General features: G+C 50.0%; 1 protein-coding gene across 1 annotated transcript; it reads left to right on the forward strand.

The window, feature by feature from the left end:
- The first annotated feature begins 229 nt into the window (after nucleotides 1–229).
- KLHL12 (kelch like family member 12) lies at nucleotides 230–24,375 on the forward strand. Its single transcript, XM_021527661.4, has 12 exons — nucleotides 230–336; nucleotides 563–760; nucleotides 7,323–7,476; nucleotides 8,253–8,470; nucleotides 11,477–11,626; nucleotides 13,342–13,456; nucleotides 16,000–16,106; nucleotides 16,986–17,181; nucleotides 17,872–18,030; nucleotides 19,169–19,267; nucleotides 22,340–22,526; nucleotides 22,825–24,375. Exons 1-12 carry the CDS (start codon nucleotides 253–255, stop codon nucleotides 22,949–22,951), a joined length of 1,794 nt encoding a protein of 597 aa, XP_021383336.2. The 5' UTR covers nucleotides 230–252; the 3' UTR covers nucleotides 22,952–24,375.
- The last annotated feature ends 873 nt before the right edge of the window (nucleotides 24,376–25,248 follow it).

Below are 25,248 nucleotides of genomic sequence, written 5' to 3' on the forward strand. Positions count from 1 at the left end.
CCCAGCTCCCTCAGGGATTCTCCAGCCCAGTCCTGTCCCAGCTCCCTCAGGAACTCTCCAGCCCCTTCCCAGCTCCCTCAGGGATTCTCCGGCCCCTTCCCAGCTCCCTCAGGGATTCTCCAGCCCGGCCCCTCAGGCTCTCCGCGCTGCAGGTCCCGCGGGGGCCGCTGGGGGGTGCTGCGGGGCCCGCCCCGGGCTCGTTGCTCGGCAACCGCCCGGCACCCAGGGGCGGGGCGCTCCGCGCGCGGCGCGATGACGCAATCAGAGCGCGCGGCAAGGGGAGAGGGAAGGGCGGGGGGAGGCGAGGTGTGCGGGCCAGGACCTCTCCCCGCGGCGGTGAGTGCGGCCGGGCCGGGCGGGGCGGGGCCGGGCCGAGCCGAGCCGAGCTGGGCCGAGCCGGGCCGGGCCGGGCCGGGCGGGGCGGGTGTCGCCGGGGCGGCCGCGCCGCGGGGTCGCGGTGGGCGGGGGCGCCGGGCGGGGCGGGCGCTGAGGGCGGCGCGGCGCAGCGCCCCCTGGCGGCGGCGGGCGCCGTGCCATGTGGCCGTGCTGGCTGTGCCCGCAGGTGCCGCGCGCCATGGCCCCCCCCAAGGACATCATGACCAACTCCCACGCCAAGTCCATCCTCAACGCCATGAACGCCCTGCGTAAGAGCAACACGCTCTGCGACGTCACCCTCCGCGTGGAGCACAAGGACTTCCCGGCCCACCGCATCGTCCTGGCCGCCTGCAGCGACTACTTCTGCGCCATGTTCACCAGCGAGGTCGGTGCTGCCGCCGGCCCTGGGTGCTCCGTGGGTGGAGGAGGCAGGGCCGCCCAGTCCTTGGGCTGTTCTCTGTTGAGCTGCTCAGCAGCTGGGCCAGCATCCCCCCGTGGGGGCCCAGGATCCCCTTGTGGTGATCCTGGATGCTGGAGTCCACTGGATACTCCCGGTGGTTGCTCAGGATGCCCCCGTTGTAGTTCTTGATCCTTTCATGGTGGCTGTGGGTGCTTCAGGAATCCCTATGGTGGCCCTGGATTACTCCATGGTGGTCCTTGGTCACTGTGAATCTCTCCATGCTGGCCCTGTAGCCCTCTGGGTTCTGTCTTGGTGGTCCTGGAGCCTTTCGAGGTGATTCTGTGTCTTCTTATGGTGGCCCCAGAGCCGTTTATTGTGACCTGGTGGGGAGTTAAGAGGTTGTGGCAGGAACTCTGGCCTTGATTCACCGTCTGCAGCGACCACCCTGTGCCCAGCGAGCTGCCAGGCTGAGCTGCCAAGCCAGAGAGTTGTGATACATTTACTTATTTTTCTAGTGGTGCTTTGTGGTTTCCGTGGTTGCGGGCATCTTTCCTGGCCTGGCACAGAGCTGTGGGAGCCGTGCTGGGGATTCTGGGCAACCCTTTCAGTGCAAGGGAGGGTGTTTGATGCATGCTCTGGGCTGCCCTTGGCACTGGCGGAGAGCTGGGCTGTGCTGCTCTCCTGCCATGGGGGTGGCTCTGAGCCCCAGGTGCTGCACCCAGCACATCTCACCTGTGAGCACCCTGGCTCTCAGCCCTTCCTGTGAAACTTGCACTACCTGTGTGCAGTTTCCCTGAGTCACTGACAGGCACTGCTTCAGCTGCAGCTGGCACTCTGTTAAATGTCAGATGCTTTGCCTGGCTTTGTCTTTATAAGTTGTAGTCAATATTACCAGCTTTCTGTTATGGAAGATGCTTTCCTTATCCTACTACCTTCCCCGTGAGCAGGGAGAAACATTGTTAAGTAGCTCACAGGTCCTAAAGCCCTCCCTGCTAGCTGAAGAATCATTGCAGCAGAGAATTATTTTTCTCTTTGTTTCACCCAGGCACAAAGGCTGTGGCAGAGCTCTCTGTGTGCCCACTTATCTCAGTGCTGTCAGGACAGCAGGTGTTTGAAGTCCTGTCTAAAGAAACCAAAATGATGCATGTGTAGCCTGACCTCAGACCAATACCTTTTTTTGTCCATATCTTCATGAAATTTGTAAATTCATCAGGTTTGTGCTCTTTCTCTGCATAAAGGAAATGTAATTAGATGATGAAAACACACAAAGCACATTCAATCCCTAGTGGCTGAAGTTCTCTGTTCTCCAGTAGCTCTAGGTGCTCAGCAGTACAGCAGAGTATCTCTGCTTCTCTAGGTTTGCCTCCATGTTCCTGTCAGTGCTTTTGACTTCTGGACTTCGTGTGCAGAGATCCCATCACTCCGTGTGCTCCAGAAGGTTCTTTGTGGCTGCTAACAAAGGCTGGGGGTTGGTGTGCTTTGGGTCTGAGCTGAGATGTCTCTCCTTGCTTCGTTACACTCGTGTTAGCTGTAACATCATAGTGACCTTCATTCAGACTTGAGAATCTTCCTAGGAAATTAAATTCTTCCTGGGAAAGTAGCTGTGCTCAGTAGGCAAAATTGCTTGTTCTCTCGTGCTCCCACAATGCCTCTGCTTTAAGGGTTTCTTTTCTTTTGCTTGGTTTGTGTTTCTTCCAAACTTGTGTCTTTGTTATGGAAACCCTAAAGTGACCAACCTGCCAAGGGGTACACAACTAGGGGCCAGGAAGGGGCAGCTTGGTAAGCCTCAGAGTGGACATGTTTCCTGTGTGTGTCAGCAACAAGTGTGTCGGGGCCTGTGATGGGACTGCTTGGACACTCTCCAGGCACTTGTGGGTGCAGGGTTTGGCCAGACTGGACTCCAGGGAGCTCAGAGTCTGTGTGGTGTCATGGATTGACAGGCCCTGCCAGGGCTTTCTCAGCTCTCCATTGCTTGCCTCCTGCAGGTCTGGGGACTGCTTGGCTGCTCTGATGTGCCAGGCTGGGCTGCATGAGGCTTTGTTCAGAATTGATTTTGGGTTTATGTCATGGCATCCCTGGCATTTTATCCTGGGGTTATGCCACAGTATTCCTGGTGTCACATCTGTGCATAGCCAGTACAGCACTGAGACTGTCAGCAGATACTGTTGTCATAAAGAACTGCCTTTGCCTCTCTGTGTCTCAAGTTTCCTTCCTTCTCTCACTTCTGACTTTTAACATTTTAAAATAAGTTCTCAGTCTAGCTTAGTATTAATTTCTTCCCATTTTATGTTCCTTCCTGTTTTACAGCATGAGAAGAAGCCACTGACCACCTGATGAACCCCAGGTTTCTTAGAGCACTTTCCTTTGCCCCTGTGCTAAGCAGTGTGGGAAAAGTGAAACACCATCAGTTTTACCTGCAGGCTTGTTCCTTGTAGTGAAAATTGCAGAGCAGTTTTATCACCCCTGGATCTTGGCTGTGCACTGGTATTTGTCTTTATTTGTCCAAGTTAACATAACTTGGGATCTTTTAAGAGCTGATTACTGGCTCTACCTCAGAAGGAAACTGTTCTGTCTTCTCTTGGAGGCTGTGTTCTAGAAATTGAAGGGCTCTTTCCCTGTAGAACAGAAAAGTATTATTTTGAAAGCAAACAGCTGGTGTTTCCAGGTTCTTACATGGTCAACTTCTCTGCACTGTGATTGCTCTCCAGGGTACAGTGAGCCACACATTAGCACTGCCATGCCAGCATTTCCCCTGTGAGAGGAAATTGGGGTTTATTCTAGAGTACTTTTGTGTATCTGCATTAGTAAAGGCAAAAACAAGAAGTAGCCTTGGGTAAGAAAGGAGTTGCAAAATTTTATACCCGTTCTCCTGCATGATTGTCATGGTTTAGCCCCAGGCAGCAGCCAAGCCCCACAGAGCCCCATGCTTGCTCCCACACCAGCAAGATCAGGGAGGGAGTCAGAAGGGTAAAAGCTGGAAAATTTGTGGATTGAGATAAAGACAGTTGAATATGGAAAGCAAAAGCCACGTGTGCAAACAAAGCAAACCCAGGAATTCACTCCCTGTTTCCCAGGGCAGGCAGGTGTTCAGCCATCCCACAGAGAGCAGGGTTCCAGGCCACATAACAGTGACTCCTTCCCCTCCCTCCTTCTGGCCCCCACTTCATGTACTGAGCATGAAGTCGTGTGGTGTGGAACGTGCCTCTGGTCACTTTGGGTCATCTGTCCCAACTGTGTCTCCTCCCAACCCCCTTGCCAGCCAGGCAGTATGAAAAGCAGAAAAGGCCTTGGCTCTGTGTGACCACTGCTCAGCAGTAACAAAAACATCTCCATTATTGTCCCTGCATTCAGCACAAATCCAAAATACAGCCCCATGCCAGCCACTGGGAAGGACATAAACTCTACCCCAGCCAAACCCAGCACAATGATTTATGGATGGAATGGAACAAGCAACATAGTGTTTCACAAAAGAGCTGTAACCTGTAGCCCCTGCCTTAAGGCTTTCTGCAGCTGGGCATCTTGAAGTAAAACTCCTGAGGCCTCTAAGTGACTCTCCTTAGTTGTTTTCCCGGATGCTGCAGTTGATTTTGGGATCTGTACTACTGCACACTTCTGTATGGGCTACTTTACTCCCTTCAGGGAGACTGAGCAGAGCTCTGATATTAAAAAATTAAGTGAGAAACCAACCTGAAATTCTGACAAGCAGAGATGTGTCTGATGCCACTGAACAACCTCAAAAGTAAACAGTGAACACCTTGAAGAGGAAAGCTACCTGGCCTGGGTGTCGGGTAGCATTGAGTGACCATCATTTTGCATTCTGAGTCCAAAGATGTGGCTGCATGGAGGGACTGTGTGTCCGAGCAGCCCAGCACTGGGCACTGCAGGCAGTTCTGTAATGCTGCACACACAGGCTGGAGATCAGCTCACAGTCCTCATGAGTCTGAAAGGCTGAGAGAATGGGGATTGTTGAGTCTGGTGGAGGCTCTGGGGTAGCCTTCCAGTACCTGAAGGGAACCAACAAGAAAATGGAGAGAGACTTTTTTCACTGGGGTTGCAGGAGAAAGGGAAATGGCTTCAAACTGACAGAGAGGATCCACAGAAGGTCCCTTCCAACCAAGACCAATCCATTACTCTGTGCTCAGAATCAAGTTGTCTTCACACTGAGATCCTTCTTCAAGGTATGATGTTAGGATCCCAATTCTACATCACACATATTAGGTGAAGTTATGTGAAATACTTCCTTCCTTCTAGGCATTCTTAGCATATGAGTAAACTGAGCAAAATAACCAAGTAGTGGGGTGTAGCAGAAATACAAGGGAAGCAGGAGGTAATCATCTGTATGGTATTAGTGTTGTCCTTGTGGTTTGTGTTGTGGTCACCAATATAAGGAGAGTATGTGCATGGCTGATTGGTTGTGGGTCAGGAGCTTCCTTATCAGCACCACACTGATGTGTGAAGAACTGATTCTAACAGCTATCAGGAGGTCAATAGAAGTTTGTAACCTCTTTGATCCTAAATATGGTCTATGTCTTCATTTGCTTATTAGAATCATCTGAATATTTCTGATCTTCGGTGGCATTTGTGTCCTTTGTGGTACAAACAGCCTAGTCTTGTTTTGGGAATGTTTTGTCTGGTGCAAGGCAGGAACTGGTTTTAGCTTCTGAATGCAATGCCTGGCCTGTCACACAGCAGGTCAGACAAGGTAATTTGCTGTTCCTTCCCAAATTTGGAAGCCATAAAGGTTGTTCACTGAGTCAAGAGATTTGAAAGGCCTCTTCCCTCAAATTCCTTCAAGGGTCACCATTACCTCCTGTACTTTCCCCCAAGTCTATCTCTGTACGACAGACAGGGCTCAGTCCCAGCAGACATCTCTGCTGTGTCATGGAGTGCCTCTGCAGGAGTAGCTTCCACTGCTCTTATTTTCTGTATTCTGTATCACCTCATTTTTCCCCAGCTGTGGCAGGTTTGCAGCTCAGTGATGGTGCTTTGGTCATGCTTTCTGCTTCCTGAGCCTCTGCCCAACTGGCTGTACCAACTTCAGGCTCATTATTGACAAGAGAAGCCACAGGCTGTCATGTGCATTGTGCTTGCACTGGTGCTGACTGCTCCAGAAGTCAGGGGCTGGTTTTGCAGCATGCCACAGGAAGATCTTTCTCTCTTGAGGTGCAGCCATGCTGCTGAGCTGGCAGCAATGTGCAGGGTGTGATCAGTGAGCCCACCAGCCAGTCCATTGGTCAAGAATCATCGGGTGCTCTGCCAGCAGCTCTGCACTGGAGGCACTGGACCATGAAACTGATACTTTGTGAAATAGAATCTGTTTTTTGCAAATTGATGGATTCACAGAATTTGCTGTTCCCGAAGATTGACCGTTGAGAGGATAATGTTCCTTGAAAATTAATTTTATTCCAAAATTAATCATAGAGGGGATTAAATAGTCTGGGGACAAAGTCTGGATTGTGTAAGTGCCATTGCTGCACAAACTGTCATTTTACTTCATTTCATTTTAGGAATGAAGTTCACCATAAGCTTGAAGAATGAATCAGGAAGCTGACGAGTCGAAAAAGCTTTTTCTTTGGCTTGGTTTTAGAGAAGAGTGGTGAAGATGTCCAGGTGTTGGAAGGAAAATTACTTGTCAGTAGAATTGACTTGTTCAGGTTTGGGGCTGAACATGCCCGGGGGAAGTTACCAGAGCTCAGGCAGAAGGATGTCCTACTGATAGGGGGCACAGAGAAGCCAAATTTCTGGGCCACAGAGACACTTGGCAAAACTCCCAAAATAAGGAAGAAATTGATAAAGCCAGCTCAGCGGCGGTGCTGAATTCAACTCCAGCAGTGGCAAGTTCAGACCACTGACTCCAGAAGTCCCCTGACCCAGAGGAAGAGAAAGGCTGAGCATGGGACTAATTAGCATAAGTAGCAAGGAAGTCATTAACCAATAGAAGATAGAAGGCTAATCAATGAGAGAACTAGATAGCTTGTAGCCAATGAACATTAATGCCTTTGTTTGCTAAAATGTATAAATAGTAAACTGTTTTGTCAGTCTGGCTAGCTTTGGGGATTGGCCCCCAGCCCCCTTTTCTGTGCTGAACTGAAATGAATCAAATACCCAGACTCTGGGTGTGGATTGGCCTCTTTCACATCTGGTGAAAGAACCTGCTTTGGGCCAGCACCTAGGTGGGAACTCCATGTTAACTGCAGGAGGAATTCCCTTGGAGTAAGCTTGGAGTACTGCATGGAGGAGACAGTTTAGTTGTCTTACATAGGTGACACATGTAATCTCTGCTAACTCAGATCTCAGCTCACAGGTTTTACTGTGCAGTGTGACTGTCCTTTTGATCCATAAAGAACTTTGTCTCTTACTCATTTCTGGAAGTGAATTCTATAGGGGAATTCCCTCCTTCCCTATATCTTTTCAGTGAGCACCAGAATAGAAAAGGCAAATCTCTGTTGAAAGCTCTGACAGATCTTATTTTCAAACCTGCTGAGGGTTGTAGGCTTTCTGATCACGTTAATGAAAAATAAAGCTGTGTCTCCCTTTTAATTTACAGCTCTCAGAGAAAGATAAACCCTGTGTGGATATCCAGGGCCTGACAGCCTCCACCATGGAAATCCTGCTGGACTTTGTATATACAGAAACTGTGCATGTGACAGTAGAAAATGTCCAAGAATTGCTTCCAGCAGCGTGTCTGCTTCAGCTGAAAGGTAATTCAAAGATTAGCACAAATTGCGTCATTGCTGCTGTTTAGAGATTTTGTTTGTTTGACCCTCTGTGCATGGAAGAGAGACTGGGGGAGGAATGATATTTTAAGTAGTTATGTCAAACTTCTCTTGTGTGCTGTCGTCTCACTGGTAGAGGAACAGATTTGGGTGCAGAACAAAATGGTAAAACAGGTCCCACTCTTTGGGCTACTGTACTTCTGCAGGAGTATTCCCAAGAGGAATTGTGAGCTGTATAGCACATGAATGTTACAGCTCAGTTAGATTATTGTAATAAGCAATCCTAGATGTCATTTGACCTGCCACCACAGTGTGTCTGGGTCAGTAACAGACTGGTTGTTGTCATTGCACATGCACCTATGGAGCTATCCCAGACATCCTAAATCCCAGGCAACTTGCCTAAAGATTATCACAGACCCAGAAATACAGTGCCATATCCACTAGCAGACACAGTAGTGGTTTATAACCCATGAAGCTGAGTACAACTCACATTGGAGTTTTCCTAGTATCAGATTGACATAATTTTTTCATTGGGGTAGAACAGCCAGAGCTCAAACCAGCCCAAATACATGGTCTGGCTGCTCCAAGTGTCTTCACGGTCTCCAAAGCAATACATGCATGTGTATGTTTCTGTAGTACTTTTACTTGTTATTGGATTGGATTTTCATTATTGCTTAGAACTTTCTTTTTTGAAGCCCTTGCCAAAGCAGGTGATTGATAGTAAGTGTGCAGTGCTCATTCACCCCTCCAATTTTCCATAGGTGTGAAACAAGCTTGCTGTGAGTTTCTAGAAAGCCAGCTGGATCCATCAAATTGTTTGGGCATTCGGGATTTTGCTGAGACACACAATTGTGTGGATCTAATGCAAGCTGCAGAGGTCTTCAGCCAGAAACATTTTCCAGAGGTGGTTCAGCATGAAGAGTTTATCCTCTTAAATCAAGAAGAGGTTGAAAAGCTCATCAAGTGTGATGAAATTCAGGTAAAACCTGAAAAGTACCATTACTGTGCAACATATTGAAATAAAACATTTAAACCAGTCAGTAATTAGTTCATACTTCTGGGATGGACTCCTCACACAGTTCCTGAATTTGAAATTTAATTTTCAAGCAGCATCTATTTTTATTTTTGCTAGTTTGTAATTTTACCAATACCATGTAGCTTCTCTGTAAGAATTTGTTGTCACACAAGTGTTTCTTGCAAGTCAATCACCGCGAGTTAGTTCCCTTTGCAGAATTATTGTCCCTTCATTCCCTCCTTTCACTGGAGTAGATAATTTGTCTCAATGCCTACATTTCAGAAATAGCCCCAAACCTTAACTTCTGTTTGCCTGCTGATAGCAGCACAAGGAATCCTGGGATGGTGCAGGGTGGTCTAAATCTGCAGGGAGTTACAGGGAGATTTAGTTCCCTGAAGGTGAGCTTCTGGAGGGTGTGCTATGTGACTGGAACATGTCAAATACATTTTCCCAACTTTTCTATTAATAAGTTGAATATTGCCTGTAAATGAGGAGAGAGCTTGATTATTTATTGAAGTGGATTTTGTCAAGAGCTGATGTTCGCTGCAGTTGAAAGGATTGAAGCAACACTGCTCAGAGTTCAGGGGAACAGGAATTCTTGGAAGCAAACCAGTGTATGGGATATCTTTAATGGGATTCCTGAAAAGCCAGTACAGGGGTAGCTGGGGAGAATTGTTGATGTATTTCTTGAAAGTAGTCTTCAGACATGCCAACATCCCCTTGTTAATGAGGCTGCTTGAGAAAAAGCAAGTGAGAGATGAAGGACCCAGCTCCAGCTGGGATCCGCAGTGGAGCAGGCTGAGTGTGCTTGGTGTTTGACAAGCTGCTGTTTTATGCTGTGGGGGGCTGAGCTCCTGTAGGTTGTGATGCTGCTGAGAGCAGCTTCTGGGCTGGGAACAGAAAATAATGAGGAACTTCAGAATGACCCAGGCAAGCTTCTTGGGTTCAGGAAAAGTGACATTCCTTGTGGATTGGAAGGGCTGGTTCAGACCATGCAGTAGGCAGTGTGTTGGACATGCACTGTTGTGCCTTAAGAATATGTGACAAGTAGGGCAAGGGAGGGAATTCTGCCCCTCTTCTCTGTCCTTGTGAGACCTCACCTGGAGTGCTGTGTCCAGGTCTGGGGTTCTCAGCACAAGAACCACGTGGACTGTTAGGGAGGGTCCAGAGGAAGCCTGGAGCCCCTCTGCTCTGGAGCCAGGCGAGACAGCTCCAGGGAAACCTTATAAAGGGGCTTATAAAAAAGAGGAAGAGTGAACTTTTTACATGGGCAGAGAGTGATAGGACAAGGGGTAACAGTTTTAAAGAGAAGATATTTAGATTTGATGTTGGGGAGAAATTTTTCCCTGTGAGGGAGGTGAAGCCCTGGCACAGGGTGGCCAGAGAAGCTGAGGCTGCCCTGTGCCTGGAAGTGTCCAAGGCCAGGCTGGACCAGGAGCAACCTGGTTTGGTAGAAGGTGTCCCTGTCCATGGTAAGGGGTGGAATGCAATGGGCTTTAAAGTCCATTCAGCCCAGACTAGTCTGGGATAAGGAGCAGATCTCTCTCCTGCTGTGCCAGCACAGAGGTGCTGTGTGGAATCAAGAGCGTGGCGAGGGAACACCCTCAGAAGATCTCTGGGCTGTTCAAGAAGTGCAGTGACAGGTCCACACTGTGATCCCGCATTTAGTGTTACTCATCATTTATCAGAAAACATAAATGATTCAATGAACAGTAAAACTGTTAAATATATCTGAGGACATTCCGTTCAGGAGGGAATAAATCAGCACAGGATTACTGCATTTAAAGAGGAGGTGGGGAAATTGGAAACAATACAGTAGTCTGCTCTCCTTTTGTGAGCTCTAATTGTCCTCCCCCTGTAATTCCAAGAGAAAGAGGCCATTCCAAATTGCACTGTAACAAATATAAAACAATGGTGTAGAAGAATGCCTTACATAATTAACCTCTGTGGCTCCCTGCTTCAAAACATTCTGCCTGACAGCTTCAAACTGGATTTCAAAGGGGACCAGTCATAGGCTGGTGGGAAGACTTAGTCCTTTCATCACGGACTCTTCTTTTATCTTCATATTTAGTCTCAGTTAACAGACTGTGTGATAATAAATTCATGTCTGATTTCCTTTTACGTTGGATATGTGCAAAAAGAAAACAAAGTCTCAGTAATATATAATTTATATATATGTATATGCAATAAGTAATATAAGTAATATATAATTCTTATATATATATATATATATGAGATTTTTACAATTCTTTTGCTTTTGGTAATCACAGGTGTCCAGAGCACCTGTGGTTCTCTAACAGGATCAAATCTGGATTTGTCAGTGTAATCTCCAGAAGTGGTGTAAGCACCAGCATGTGCTGGTCCTAAATGGAGACAGAAATAAAGTAGTGGTAAAATAAAACAAATACTAGAAATAAACAGTAGCATTCATGCCCTGGGATTCTCCACTCTGAAATCCTTTGTAGTTTTTAAAAGGTGACTTGAAACCTTAAATCTACTTGCTCTGGCTGGAGTGTCTGAGGGACAGTGCATAGGCACAGGGCTGCCAGGGCCTAAGGCAGACACTTTGCTGTCCAAAGGAAACATGATTTTGATCATCTCTTTGATAACACTTTGAATTTTGTTGGATCACAACTCCTGCTCCAGAAAACTGGGGGAGCTGTCCTGTGAGTTCCCACAGTGGATGTGAGTGGATGGAGCTCTCAGCTCCAGGCTCTGCTCTGCACCATAGCGCTCACTGCTCTGGGACTTGGACTGCCCATAGTTATCTCAGCTGCAGGAGAAAAAGCAAATGCAGGTTTAAGGAAAAGAAAGTGAGGGAATTCATTATGCTTATGGGGATTTCCAAGGGACTTATAGCTGAAGTCCCTTGCTCGCTGTGAAGCAGTGCAGGAGCTGGACGTTGTGTGCTCCATGGCAGTAGCTCCAGCGTTGTGCTGCCACCTGATCAGGCTGTGCTCCTGTCTGCAGGTGGACTCGGAGGAGCCGGTGTTCGAGGCGGTCATCAACTGGGTGAAGCACTCGAAGAAGGAGCGCGAGGCGTCGCTGCCGGAGCTGCTGCAGTACGTGCGGATGCCGCTGCTCACCCCGCGCTACATCACCGACGTCATCGACACCGAGGTACAGCGGCCACTGCCTGCTCCTGCCTGGGCTCTGCTGGCCCTCAGAACGTCTGCAAAGCTCTTTCTCTGCTGCCACTCTTTGGTGACACTGTGCAGCTGTCCCTGCTCAGCCGCAGCGCTGTCACACTGAGCTGTGTTTGCTGTGCCAGCAGTCACAGCATCCCGCTCTGCAGCCGCAGGGTGCCCTCTCCAGAGCCATTAGCCAGCTGTCTCTGCAGATATCCATAGCACCTTTCTCTTGTCATCTCTTACAGTCTCCAAGTGCTTTCTGCCTTCATTCCTAAGTTCTGTCTGGTCCCCTTCCCCAGGCTGAAGATTGCTGGCATTGATCTCAAGGAGGTCATGGTTCCTTAGAGGGTGTCTGAGGTGCAGAGGGCCAGCAAGTACCTCTTAGTGAGAAAAACAGCAGCTGTGTGGGTCCAGGACCAGCACACACCCAAGAACCATGGCTAACGCAGCTGCTTTGTGTTCTGGGATGCTGCAGAGGCAGCCCAAAATGGGAACGATGCAAAGCGACAATTAAGCTTTTTAAGTGCAAGTTTAATTCCAGAGAGAAAGTGATGCTGACTCCAGGCAAGATTTCAAAGGAAGGCCCAGAGAAGGTCAAACCAGCCTTCATGTTAGATGGTGATAGGATGTACTCAGGGGTTACTAGCCCTTGTCACCTGACAGGTGCCGAATGGTGAATGACAGATGTTTCTCTATGTCAGGAAAAAGCTGATTTAGCAAGTCTTGAAGATGTGATAGATCATGGATGTTATTAAATCAGGACAGCCTAATGGGCTGTTGTGGTAGGTTGTGCCAGAGCTAAAGGGTGCTCAGTCAGATTGTCATGGTCCACTTCAAACTGAAATTTAAGCTAATGGAAAAGGGACTGGTGCCAAAACAAATAGATCTTTTCCAAATCCAGCCCAAGACAGAGTGTGTACAGCCCTCAGCTCTCAGAGTGAACGTGGAGGGTGACCTGTCCAGTCTGGCAGTGCCACACACTGGTAGTACGTCCTCCAGCTTGGGCCAGTATGGAGAGTGGAGCGTTGGCCCCATGTGGCTGCCTCACACAGACACCAGGAACTTGCAGAGGTAAATCTGAACATACTGAAGCAGCATGTACACCCAACACCCATGGGAAAATGAGTGCTGAGCTGAAAGGAGGTTGGTCCAGGCCCTCAGCTAAGGAAGGGAATTGGACAGGATTGTGCAAGGAGATGAGGCTGTCCTTGGATGTCCCTCACTCTTCAACAAGACCTCAGTGTTCCTGTTGCCTCTTCACAACTCCATGTCCCATGTGCAAAGTGATCAGGGCAATAAATCAGCTAAATAGTTTCATTGTGCTGTGCTGTCCCTCTCTCCTCCAATAGCAGGTGCAGGACAAGTTATGTGGGGCAGATCAAGTGTGGTTTCACTGCCAGTTCCCCTTCCTAGTCATGCTTCTGGTGGCTTAAATGGAGCAGAAGTGGCTTTTCCTTAGTGTTCTAATGCAGCCCTTTTATTTAAGAACCCTTCAGTGCCAGACTGTGAGGATGGAGCCGTATCTTCTCAGCTGCAGTCTGGTCTTAGGTTGCCTTTGCATTTCTCTGCATGCAGTATCTGCACCAGGACCAGGATACAAGTCATTTTCATGCTGTCTGAGCTGATGAGAGTTGGCTTTAGGACAGTTCCTCTGAGGTTTCTTAAAATACACTGCATATACCAGTGACTCATGTTTCTCCCCAGCCTTTTATACGCTGCAGCCTGCAGTGCAGAGACCTCGTGGACGAAGCCAAGAAATTCCACCTTCGGCCTGAGCTCCGGAGCCAGATGCAAGGACCCAGGACACGAGCACGTCTGGGTGAGCAGCAGAGGAAAGGACCCTGAGAGGGGCCAGGGCACTGGCAGGTGTTGTGTCAGACACCTTGACTAATGCCTTGTAACTGTGTTGATGTTCTTCACAGCAGTAACTTGTCCCATAGTCCCCAGCAGGACAGGGAGCAGACTGCAGCAAAGGACAGAGGTGCCTCTTTTACAGGGGCACCTGTAAAAGAGGTTTACAGATTGCTTAGTGCCTGTGTGGGGACTAGGTGATTGCCTTTAATCCCAAGTCCTTCCTGTGGCCTTAAAAAGTTTCCTGAGTTGCTGGTGCCTGCAGATATGTTTGTCCCAGCATGCAATTGTCCAAGAACTGTGGGAAGAGTTTCTTCCTGTCTGAAGAGGCAGGTATCGGAGTCCAGAATAGAGCTGTGAGGTGAGCAACAGCTGCATTACAGTGACAGCAAGTTTCCACAGAGAATTGAACAGGGGAAGGTGCAAGGAGGGAGATGGAGATGTCCCTCTTCCCCTTTAGAAGTGTTTATTTTTTCTTCATAGCCTTGTTAAGGCAAATAAATGGTGTTATCTTCCTTTATTTTAGTAACTTCTACCAAGCACAGTCACTGAGTTGTTTGGAAAATGCTTGTCTTAGGGCTATGAGCACCCAAGAGCAAAATAAAAGTAGGAATGACCTACAGAAGAAGGACAAGAATTTTACTGGCTTCTTCTGTGCCGTGCCTGTGTCCTGGTGCACTCCCAGGGCACTGTCATCAGTGCCAGCATGCATTGCTCTCCCTGCAAGGAATCCTCCGTGTCTGTTCTCCAGTGCTGCTGAAGGTGTGGTGGAGAGAGATTCCAAAATCCCTTTGTGGCCTCTTTTAGGAGACAGAAAGCAGATTAACCACAAAAGCAGGAGGGCAGATTAGGTTTGTCAGAGACACACTGATCAGACTTTTCTGGCCTGAAGGGAATGCTGTTCTTCTGTTCCTGAATGATCCAGGCCTCAGCACATTTTGTGGGAATTTCAATGCCAGTTTCAAAGACCTGCACTTCAGCTCTGCCTGTTGCTGGCATCAGCTTTCCAGTGTCTGAAGGGATCTACAAGGAAGCCAGGAAGAGACTCTTGATCAGAAGCTGCAGCAATCAGACAATGGGGAATGGTTTCACACTGAAAAGGGAAATCTAGGGAAGAAGTTCTCCCCTGTGAGGCTGCTGAGGCCCTGGCACCAGGTTGCCAGAGCAGCTGTGGCTGCCCCATCCCTAGCAGTGTCCAAGACCAGGCTGGACAGGGCTTGGAGCAACCTGGGATAGTGCAAACTGTCCCTGAACATGAATGACATGACCTTTAAAATTTTCCAACACAAAACCATTTTGTGATTCTATGATTTTAGAAAAGCACATTTCATTTTATTCTTAGTTGAAATACTTCACCTGATAAAAAAGACTTTACAAAACTGTTTTATTATCTAATTGTACAGGTTAAAACTGCACATTATTGTTGAGGTTCATCCTTTGGATTCAGCCCTAGCTGTTTTAATTTATTCCATATTATCTGATATCAGTAATGTGTCACTTACAAACTGTGATCAAGGAACTGAAGTGCTCGCACTTTTAGCTTTCTTACTGGAAGGGAGGCTTTCCAAGATGTTGGAGTTCTTGGGAATCCTTCCCAGTTATTTTTTATATTCTTCATCTGATGTGGCAGCATTTCTGCTTTGTGACAAAGTCTTGTTAAATGTTTGTTGCTTGGTGCTCAGTCCTTGTGCAATGAAAGGCTGGACAGTCCTAAATTCTAGTGATAAACTCCCTGTTCCAGAAAGGGCCTGAGGAGTCAAGGGGATGCTGAGCTGTTCTAAACCTGAGACAGAAGCCTGTCTCAGGCAGTGATTAGAGGGGAAGTTACAACTTTCCAGGTCACAGTTGTTATTAACAGTCATGAAGGAAATAAGAAAAATTCAGAGAATTCATCTCAGAGAAAACAGAGGGAAGGCAATTTTGAAATAAAATACACAAGATTTAAGAGACAAGTCCTGGGAAAATATTTAATTAGTTTTTCAAGCTTCAGGCAGCCTGACTTGTTTCTCAGTTACGTGGTGAACAAAGTCCCCTAAATCAGGCCTGGATGTCACTTGAGACCCAGGAGGAGACTTTGTGTTGTGAGGAGGCTGCAGGGAAGTAGCCACTCTCCTACAGATTCTGTGGGGTGGTGAGAGGTTTGGGAAAAACAATGGAAAGGGTACAAAAGGAGATATAAAAGAGTGAACTTCAGCACCTGTCTGAGGGAGCTTGTCTTTTCAAAGTGCCTCTGATGTTAGGAGAAACAGCCCTTCAGCAGCCAGCTCCTAACACCTCAGTCAGTTGTCTGCCACATGCACTGAAGAGTTTCTCCCTTCTCTTTCTTGCCGAGCACAGAGGGAGTGAGTGCCTGAGCCAGGTTAGGTCCCTTCTCCAGGGCTGAGACAAAAACAGGGATTTAGAGGCAGCTTTGTGCCAGGGAAGGCTCAGAGTTTCTTCAGGTTGTTCCCCTGAAGTGACCCTTTAGTTGTGAAAAGATTGACTTGGCTTTGCTGTCCCTCTGTGCCTCAGGAGCTAACGAAGTGCTGCTCGTGATCGGCGGCTTTGGCAGCCAGCAGTCCCCCATTGATGTGGTGGAGAAATACGACCCCAAGACTCAGGAGTGGAGTTTCCTGCCGGTAAGGGACTGTTCCGACCACCACTGGGCTGACCAGGCTGTGAGCAAGCTCTGATCCTGCAGCACCAGCTGGATAACAATCTCCTTGGGCTGTCCTGTGCAATCTGTGGAGGATTTCTGACAAATTTAGAGATTTACATGATGAATGCTGAAACCACTTCAGCTTGCAGAGTGACTGAGGGAGAGGGGGTTGTTGTCATAGACCTGATCAGCTGAGCCTGCAGAGACCCACATGTTGGTTGTGGGAGTGAGAATGATCGTGTTTCTTAGTGAAGGAGTGTGAAGCTTTAAGGTTAGTGATGATAATTGGAATGTCAATAGGAACAATGTAATCAGTGCAGTCTTCAGGCTGCTGCGTGATCCCACTGCTTGCAGCATTTTAGAGCATAATGGGAAGAGAGAATTCCTGCACTGAGGAGTATTTCTACCCAAATTAAAATCACCTTTATCTGTGTGAAATGGTGGAGAACTGCCTTTTCTTCAGTATCACCTGTTAGGACAGACTCAGTATCACCTGGTGTTCCAAAATTCTGATCTTTTTTGGAGGCTGAAAGCTTCATCAAATATTCAGAGTCCCTACTTTTTCCCATTGCCAGTGGGAGGCTAACAAAATTGTCCCAAATGCATCAGAAGTTATGCAGCAGCACAGGATAAATGACATTTAGTGTGAAATGTTTGAGTGCAGAGAGACACAGTCCTGGGAAGAGAGCATGGCAGGGGGAGGCAGGCACAGTCACTCAGGCTGTGTCCTTTAAATCCGTAGTGCTGCCTGCCCTGGGGCAGTGAGCCATTTCCCAGAGGAGCAGCAGAAGAGCAGTGGTTGGTCTCCGTGCCCGGTGTTGTGTCTGTCCGTGACCTTGGTGTTGCTTTGCTGTCCCAGAGCATCACCCGCAAGCGGCGATACGTGGCCACGGTGTCCCTGCACGACCGCATCTACGTCATCGGGGGCTACGACGGGCGCTCCCGCCTCAGCTCCGTGGAGTGCCTGGATTACACCTCGGATGAGGATGGCATCTGGTACTCCGTGGCTCCCATGAACGTGCGCCGAGGGCTGGCGGGAGCCACAACCCTTGGAGGTACGTCCTGGTCACTGCCAGGCAGAGCAGCCTGTTCAGCTCTGGCCTGAGATGCCCTGAGCTGCTGTGTGAAGAGTAGGCTGGCTCTGGGGGAGGAGGGAAGCCTGAGATTCTGCCTTCTCATCGCTGGGATGCAGAAATGGAAAACTTGCCCACATATCCTGAGAGGAGTTCTGCCTCCGCTGCATTCCTGCAGCATGTGTCTGTGAACTGGGGAAAAGGGGCTCTGTGAGAGATTATGGAGTGGGAAGCTCTGAGGGTGGTGACAGTGTTGGACAACGCTGAGCACAGGACACCAAGTACAGCTGTGACCATCCAGCACTGGAGTGACTGGAACATCTGCAGGTAAGGAGTGAGGACTGGGCAGGTACTGACATGAGGCTCGCCATGGGCAGGGTTTGGGTTTGGGCATGGCAGTGTTTCAGTGGTTGTGCAGCGTGAAAAAAAATAGCTGGATTGTGTGTGTTCTCTTTCATCCATCATCAAGAAGCAGATTTAAGGTCCAGATGGAACTTGTGTTTGTTTGTTGGGCCTGAGCCAGGCTGAGGAGCCTGGGTTCATCTTGGCTCCCGGTGTGCCATGGTCTGTTTTCTGTGGTTTGCAGTCCATGTTGTAGCTTTGCTCCGTGTGTGAAGGCCCTGGTGCTCCATGCTCCTGGCTGACTGGCTGGTCCCACCTCTGTCCCTGCAGACATGATCTACGTTTCGGGTGGGTTCGATGGGAGCCGCCGTCACACCAGCATGGAGCGCTACGACCCCAACATCGACCAGTGGAGCATGCTGGGGGACATGCAGACAGCACGGGAGGGAGCGGGGCTCGTGGTGGCCAATGGAGTCATCTACTGCCTGGGTAGGTACCCTCAGCACCTCTGGGAGCTGTGCAGAGCCTGCCTTTTTACCCAAGTGACCGTTCAAGTGCTGTCTGAGCAGCCCCAACCTGTCACGTCCCTGTTGGAAGAGGTTTAACCTCACAGCATTCACAGCTGTGTCACTGTTCCCTCACTGTTCCCCTCACAATGCCTTGGATAGCAGCTGCCACATCACTGCAGGGAATGCTGTGCACTGCAAATTAAATACAGTTTACACAAACTGCATTTGAGGAATGGCAGCAGTGGAGGATAAGCAATGCCAGCTGAGGCTTTGTGTGGCCTGGCAGTGCCTAAATGTGCAGAGATGAAGCAGGTAGCTGTGGGGACAAAGGGTGTACCTGCAGTGGTGGCTGTAGTGCTCCAGAAATATATCCTGAACTGTCTGTTCTCCAGCTTCTTCCTGTAGCACTCATTTCCATTTCGGAGCATTACATCAGCTGTGAATATAGTGAGATTGCCAGAGGACAAAGCACTCTGAAGCTTCTGCTGTGGGTCACCTTCTAGGCCCCAGAGAAGGCAGGCCCAGCATTGCACCCACATCTGTTGCAGTTGCGTTCCTGGGGAGTCACAGACCTTAGGCACTGGTTTCATAGAACCACTAAATGGTCTGGATTGGAAGAGACTTCATCTCATTCCACCCCCTGCCATGGGCAGGGACACCTCCCATTAGATCAGGTTGTTCCAAGCCCTGCCCAACCTTGCCTTGAATGAACCAACCACATTCATTCCCCTTCCTCATGCTGTTCTGCAGGGTGGATGGCAGCACACTGCTCCTTTGCTGGACCTGCACAGAGATTTTAGTATCTGCTTGTGAAACAGCTCTTGAGAAATCCCAGCCCACATCATTCAGCCTTGTGCAACTGCAGCACAGACCTGGGAGCTGCACATCTGCAGGGCTGCACCAGCAGTGGCCTCAGTGTGCTCAGAGGCTGCTGTCCCATGTGGCCCAGTGCAGTGTGGGGGCAGAGCTGGCTCTGGGCTGGCTGCAGGATCCTCTGTCCCACCAGGATGGGCTGTGCTGATGGCAGTGCCACGCTGTGCCAGAAATGGTACTGCTCTCTGCACAGAAAACGTTCTCCCCAGGTGAGCCCCATGGTTTGCTGCTGTGTTTTGTTTCAGGAGGCTACGATGGGCTGAACATCCTGAATTCTGTCGAGAGGTATGACCCCCACACTGGACACTGGACAAATGTCACTCCAATGGCCACTAAGCGCTCAGGTAAGAGCCCACAGTGTCTTTATTGAGTCAGAAATGACAAGATATATGAGAGATACACACCATGTGTTTTCAGAAGGCTAATAACAATTTTATTAGGAACTCATTCCTTTTTATACTCTAGTTCACTACAAGTGGACCTCATTGGTCTTTTAATCAAACACCATCACCATTGGCTAATTATGAAGACACCCATCTGTAAACAACCTTATGAGAAAATAACTTAATACAGACACCACCTGTGGATTGTTTAGTATTTGACTATCATTCTTTCTCTCCAGCTCCCTCAGACCAGTTCATGGGAAAGCTTATCTAGCTTTCTCTCTCTCTGACCAGACTGTCACATCCACACCCACAGTGCCTTGAGGTCAGTGTGTTTCCTGCTGCAGTGAGGGAGCAGTCACTGCTGGTGTGTTCTGCTGCCCTGGAGGATGCTCTGGCCCCAGTGGGTGGGTTGGCTTTGAGAAAGGATGATTTTACTGGCTTGAATTCCTAAGAGAAATATTAATTTTCACATGCCTCCATCCCAAGCCAAGGTGTGCATAGAGGAATGCAGTGGCAAGGTTACAGGTTACAGGGAGGCAGATGAAATGCTGTGTGACTTCCACAGCTAGGAGCAATGCCTGCCATGGAGAAGAGCTCCCAAGGCACAAACTGACCACAGTAGTGGGTCAGTGCTTGTCAGCTGCACGGGACATGGTGAAGGCACGTGTGCCCTGCCAGGCTCCTTCACCTGAGCCCTGCTCCAGGGCAGCACTGCCACAGCACTGTCACCCCGCTGCACAAATGGTGCAGTCACACAATAATTATCCCCCAACAACTCTTCACTTGCCTCTCTGCCTGGTGTTCTATCCAAGCTTTAAGTTGGCACTTGTATCTAGGATAAAAATACAGTTTAAATCCTACTTTTGGAGTATCTTTCTGTTTAAACTCTCCATTTCTCAGAGGGGTTGTCATGGGGTTCCTGTAGCTCCTGTGTGCCCAGGTGTGTTGATCTCCTGCTCTTGCTGTGTGCCTCAGGCTCCTGCCCTGCCCTCCAGGCCATGCTGATGGGCTGCCCTGGCCCTGCCTGTGTGCACAGGAAGGTTGCTGTGTGCCTCCACACCTGTGTGGCTCCCAGTGCTTACAGTTATGTGCTTAGAGCCTCTTCCAAATCCCTTTTGAAGATGCTTTTTCTCTGTTCTTTCAATAACTGGCCTTCACAGCCAGCCTGGGCAGCACTACTCCATGTGATCCCTGTGTGGTGGTCCTGGTTAGGGACAAGTACTGGCTGCTCAATAAAACTGGGCTCTGTTCCAAAAACATTTCCATTTTCTTGTGCCTGCAGTGGCATTCACCAAACCCCCAACCTTTAAATATTTATTCCTGTGACTGGGATATTCCTGTTAAGTGTTGGTTTATCTGCCAAGAATGGATTTGATTTAGGAGTTAGGTACTTTCCACATCCAGGAAGGCTATACATATAAAACACAGGATAAAATCTGCAGGTTTTTCTAGGTCAGAGGCACTGTGTGAGGTCAATCCATGAATCTCTGGGAAGCTTGCTGATCAGATGGGGCCTGCTTTGAGAACCAGAGAAGGCTGAAGGCTGACTTTAAGACCAGAAGCAGAGTTCAGGTTTTCTACAACAGGCATTTCTCAGGTCTGTGCTCCCCACAGGAGCTGGAGGCTTTAGTAGCTGTGCCTTGGCTGCAGCATGAGCTCCTTGGTGCCACAAGCCAGCAGGAACCTGGTGAGGCTCTTGACCCAGCGCTGGTTTCTTCCTTGCCACTGTGATCTGGAGTACCAAGATCTGAAACGTGGGTGTGCCCAGAGGCCTTTTTTTGCTCAAGTTTTTGTGCTGCCACTCTGGTAATAACACCCCTAATTACTCACATCCTAGGTGAGCTCACACCCCTAGGTGTGAGTGTTGGTGACCTTGGACCCTGCAGGATTTCTTTTGCCCCCAAAAAACCCTCTTAAGATTTATCCACGTGCAGGTGTTTGAATTCCAAGACCAGGACTGAGAGTAATCTTGGCTTTATTCACAGAGATCATTTCCTCCTTGTTTCTTTTCACCTCTTAGGGCAGATTCTGGAGGGAGGCTACCTTTCAGAGACTTTGGCCATAGTGCATTGCTGGACCAAATTTCCCTGATTAGGCCTTGGTTTGGTCTCTTCAGCCAAGGCTCCTGGAGAGCCCACTGGGCCAGCTTGGCAATTCCCAGCTGTTCTGGGGCTCTCAGCAAGGACAGATAGGGAAAGCCAGGATGTGTTTATTGGAACAGAAAGTCTCTTATACCCTGTTTGTAAAGAAACAGATCCATGCCAGGGTAGCCGGCTCATTTCCTTCAGGATATTCATTGGTGCAGGAGTTCCATGTGGGTGGTGATGACTGTGCAGGAGCCCCTGAGGCCACCAAGTGCATGGTAATGTCACAGTGTCCTCCTGTGCTGCACTTGAGGGGGTGCCAAGGAGGAGCTGAGGCTGGTGGGGGTTATTTGTTGCTGGTTTCGTAAATTCTCAGTTGGAGCAGCATATTATTGTCTGCTTTCACTGTGAAAACACCTGTTCAGGCAGCTGCTCCAGCCACCTCTGCCTCTGCAACAGTGTAGAAACCAGTTTTCATTTTGTCTTCCAGAGGAGTAATGTCAGGGAAATCCCTCCTCAGCTTTGCATGGAGCAGTGTGCAGCTACTCTCCAGGCCACAGCCAGGAGCTGGGTGACAGCAGGGAGTCAGAAACACCAGAGGAACCTGTCTCTGGCTGACAGTCCCAGCCAGCTGCCTGCCAGCAGAGCGGGCCTGGTGCTGCTCTGCTCACACACCTGTGGTCAGGTGTCAGCCCAGGTAAAGCTCTTGTGCTGCTGTGCTGCCTAGGCTCCCCATGCCACAGAGTCAGCAGTGTTTAGGTGGAGCAAGATGTTTTCCTGTTTCATTTTGGAGACAACAGAAGACATGGTTATCAGCTCTTTTGGGGAAGGTACAAGCATAAAAAATCTCCTGTGGAGAGGGAGGAATTGAGCTGTTCACCTGTTCAGCGAGCCTGGTGCTGCCGGTGTCACTCGCGGGTGTGACTGTGCCACCTTCCCTCCGCAGGGGCTGGCGTGGCTCTGCTCAATGACCACATCTACGTGGTGGGTGGCTTCGATGGCACGGCCCACCTCTCCTCGGTGGAAGCCTACAACATCCGCACCGACTCCTGGACCACGGTGACCAGCATGACCACGCCCCGCTGCTACGTGGGGGCCACCGTGCTGCGGGGCCGGCTCTACGCCATCGCCGGGTAAGCCCAGGGGCCCTGCAGCTCTGGGTGCTCAGCAAGTGACCCTGTGAGGGGACACAGCTGCTGCCCCTTCCACGGGGCCTCTCCTCTGTGAGAGGAGACACCCACAGGGTCACCGTGCCCAACCAAAACAGGCAGCAAAAGGTCTGGGGCCCAGGCAGGCGGGAGAGCAGCAGCAAACAGCAAGGCAGCCTGATGCAGGGGTAATTTAGGCTATTCCAGCCTCCCGGGAGGAGCTGTGACTGCCTCAGCCTCTTCTCCAGCACCATCTTTCATTTGTAACTTTCTGTCCTGGCAGGTACGATGGCAACTCGCTGCTGAGCAGCATCGAGTGCTACGACCCCATCATTGACAGCTGGGAAGTGGTCACCTCCCTGGGGATGCAGCGCTGCGACGCAGGGGTCTGCGTCCTTCGGGAGAAGTGATCAGGAGGGAACTCACAAAGAAAAACACTCTAAAAAGTCTCGGCTGGAGGAAGAGTCCCAAATGATTTGCAGTGACTGTTCTTGAGAGCTGTGGATGCTGTGGGAATGGGCACCAGAACAGCAGCTTTCTGTGCTGCTTGTGGCACATGCGTGATCTCAGCAGTCATTTGAAATCAGGGGCTCTCTGGGAAGCTGGAGGAAGGGGATGGATGGGTCAGGAGAGGCTGCACTCTCTGCTGTTCCTGTGGCTCAGTCTGTGGGCAGAGCAGAGTTGCCCCAGCCTGGTCTCAGCCAGCCTGGTGACCCCTCCAAGGACATGTACATACCCCTGCGTCACCTCTTCAGCCACCGCAGGACCCCGCGGGTCCTCGGGTCGCTCTCAGCCGTGTGGACGTGTGAGGGTGAGTCCAGCTGCTCTTCTGTTCCAGCTTCCAATCATCGTGTACTGACTGTTCAGCGTGCCCCCCGAGCACGCGTGGCCGCAGAGCCAGGCTGGCTGGTGTGTGCGAGGGGGCCTGCACTGGCACTGCGGCTGCAGGGTCCTCGCAGGGCTGCACACAAGGGAGTCAAGGTTCAAGCTGTCAGCTGCTGTGATCAGAGCCTGAGGCCACAGGGCCACAGGCAGGGGAAGGAGCTCGTTGCCTGCCACAGAAGCGTCTGCAGTGTTTGTGCTCTTGATCAGGTGCTCAGCAAGGTTCATCACATCGTGTTTCCTCAAAAAGCTTGACAGCTCCAGCTGCAAATGACGTGTGGCACTGGGAGCTTGGCCGTGCCTGTGCCCCACCCTGTGAGGAGGTCACCTGAGCTGAGGCCAGGAGAGCAGGGACACAGTGGCTGCTGCCCACCAAGGTCCTGCTGGGTGAGTCACTGGGGTTTGTCCCACATAAAATGCTGAGTCCAGCGCACCCAAGGCAGCCTTTCATTCAAGTTCATTGTGTTGGTTTTTTATCTAGGGTTTTTCTGCTTCCAGGGCTGTTCTGGAGTGACATCCAGGATTCTGTTTCGCCCGTTGTTCTCAGCTGTTTATTCCCCTGTCTCATAACTCCACATCCTATGACACTTGCTATCCCTGGCCTGCCCCGTGAGCCCAGGTGAGGCTCCATCAGTGGCTCACAGCAGCTCATGGAGCACTCCCTGCTCAGCATGTCCTGCCTCACTGCGTTCCTGGGAGCACGGGCTCCCCTCTGCCATCAGCTTGGCCCCACAGTGCCTGGGCTCCATGTAGTGCTGCTCGTTGAGCTTCCTGCTGACTCCTTGCTTGGGGACAGGGTGGGATCAGGGACGTGGTAGCATGACCTAATTATGCACTTTCAGCCAATGCTCTGACCTTCTGCGTTTGTTTCTATCACACAAGTGTTCTGTGGTTTTGTTTCCTATGTTTATTTTTTAATGAAAGTATAAAGAATAAAATATTTCCTGAGCCAGTAGGAGTTTAGCTTCTGTTCTCTACCTTCCCGACATATGTCTATTATGTGGAGGGTTTGTGCAAATCCTGTGTTAGACAGGCAGCTACCCTCAGCTGTGTCTCTGCCCTGCAGCTTCAGCCTAGTAATGAAAAACAGCTGCTCCAGCTGTCAGATCTGTGGCACAGAGTCCAGCCAGGCCTGAAGGACACCCTAGTGAGGGAATTTCTTGCAGGGTCTGTTGGAGAAGAGCGTGGCAGCTGAGAGGAGGAAAAGACTACGATTACAGTCAACAGAAATAATCAATAATCAGGGGCTGAACATGAACCCAGGTGGTCAGGAAGGCCAATGACACCTGGTTTGTACCAGCCTTGGTGTGACCAGCAGAACCAGTGACCATCCCTGTGCACTGTGCACTGCTGAGGTTACAGCTCCGACCTGGGAGCAGTCCTGGGACCCTCACAAGGACATTGAGGGACTGAAGCATGTCCAGGGAAGGGAATGGAGCTGGGGAAGGGGCTGGAGCACCAGGAGCAGCTGAGGGAGCTGCAGGGGCTCAGCCTGGAGAAAAGGAGGCTCAGGGGGGACCTTGTGGCTCTGCACAGCTCCTGACAGGAGGGGACAGCCGGGCTCTGCTCCAGGGAACAGGGACAGGAGGAGAGGGAACGGCCTCAGGCTGGGCCAGAGGAGGTTCAGGTGGAATATTGGGGGAAATCTCTTCCCTGATGGGCTGATCAGGCCCTGGCACAGCTGTCTAGGGCCATGGTGGAGTCACTATCCCTGGAAGTGTTCTGAAGACCTGTGGATGTGGCCCCTGGGGACATGGTTTAGTGATGAACATGGCAGTGCTGGGGAAATGGTTGGACTCAATGATCTTAGAGGCCTTTTCTAAAT

Source organism: Lonchura striata, chromosome 26, assembly GCF_050655825.1.
Source record: "Lonchura striata isolate lonStrDom1 chromosome 26, ASM5065582v1, whole genome shotgun sequence".
Lineage (NCBI taxonomy): Eukaryota > Metazoa > Chordata > Aves > Passeriformes > Estrildidae > Lonchura > Lonchura striata.